Here is a 1,363-nt window from a genome sequence, read left to right on the forward strand (position 1 = left end):
CTCGTCTGCATGACGAGAGGCCATGAGGTCAATATGACCGACTTGTTGCGTTGTTGCGTTCGCAGGTATTTCCACAGGGGCGGCCGCAGGCAACCTTGCCGTCACAACCGTTGCGTAGTCGGTCTGCAGTGGGCCCAGCACAATACTCTGGTCTTCAATATAACCCGGAACTCGGGCTGCCGCAGTCAACAGGTTGTTGGAAGAAGTTGCACGTCGAATCGCAGTGCTGATATCCTTTTCTATTTCACAAATTTCAATACATCATTCATCGGAAAGTAAATTGCGAAATTATTCCATAAACGGAGATTTTACCGATGTAAATGAACAGCAGTAATGTGAACGATTCTTGGGCATTGCGCACCTTGCTTGCATTGTCCCACACTTGCCGGACAACGTCGTTGTAGTTGAGCAGCGTCAGTTTAACGTACTTGTCTTGCGTTGTGTTGGCAGCAACCTTTACATACACCTCATTTAGACCTTCTGGGTCCCACACTAGCTTCGCGTTCGACGCATCAGCATGGTATTTGGCGACGGCAGTCGTGACTGTGTCGATGAGCTCGGATTTATCTTATTCAACTTGTTTTACAATGATCAGCATCGACATGCGTTGGAGATGATGTGTTGTGCTTGTCCAAGTCTACGGCATTGAAGTTGAGGTCGTTCGCGTCATACTTGGACTCTCAAGACGTAGGGTAACAAGATTCAACACGATGGTCACATCTACTGGCGACGTCACACAGTTAAAGTTGCGTTCGACGGGGTCACGCTGGCCAGCCGAGGTCAACGCCTGGGTGAGCAACTACACCACATTGCACCCCTGCTTCTATATCGAGGCGCTTCAAGACGCACTGAGACATAAACTTTCCGACACTGAAGAATGTATCCGCGGCAACGATATGTAGGCTCTCATGCATGACTTAGGATTGACGCGAAAAGGTATTTAAGTCTTGAATATATTTTAAGGATTTATTCGTGTGTTCATAGTCTTAGAACGACGAGCTCGAGAGTCGGCCGATTTTGAGCTGCGCGATTACTACAGGCGATTAAGCCCATACTACTCGTACCCCGACCAGCTAGTATTTGTCGACGAGACGTCCAAGGATGGACGTGATTCAATTCGCAAGTATGCGTGGTCGAAGCGCAACAAAAGGCAATTGTAGAATTACCATTCTCACGTGGCCAGCGGGTGTCAGTGTTAGCGGCATTTACTACGTCTGGATTTTTAGCGTGGGATTGTGTGGACGGTATATAGTTTTGTAGTTCCTTTATATTAATTGGAATTGATTAGGAACATTTGATCGTGCTGCCTCTCACGAGGTCATGGTCACAAAGTTTCTTCCGTATTTAAACCCTTGGCCGCTCC

The 1,363-nt window shown here is 47.6% G+C and overlaps 1 protein-coding gene across 1 annotated transcript; it reads left to right on the top strand.

The window, feature by feature from the left end:
- Positions 1-908: 908 nt before the first annotated feature.
- Positions 909-1,160, top strand: H310_13592 (hypothetical protein; the record flags this gene model as incomplete). The annotated part of the gene is made up of 2 exons (XM_008881145.1): positions 909-936; positions 985-1,160. 2 exons carry the CDS (start codon positions 909-911, stop codon positions 1,158-1,160), a joined length of 204 nt encoding a protein of 67 aa, XP_008879367.1.
- Positions 1,161-1,363: the final 203 nt, after the last annotated feature.

This window comes from Aphanomyces invadans (assembly GCF_000520115.1).
Source record: "Aphanomyces invadans strain NJM9701 unplaced genomic scaffold supercont1.54, whole genome shotgun sequence".
In the NCBI taxonomy this organism is placed as follows: domain Eukaryota; phylum Oomycota; class Saprolegniomycetes; order Saprolegniales; family Verrucalvaceae; genus Aphanomyces; species Aphanomyces invadans.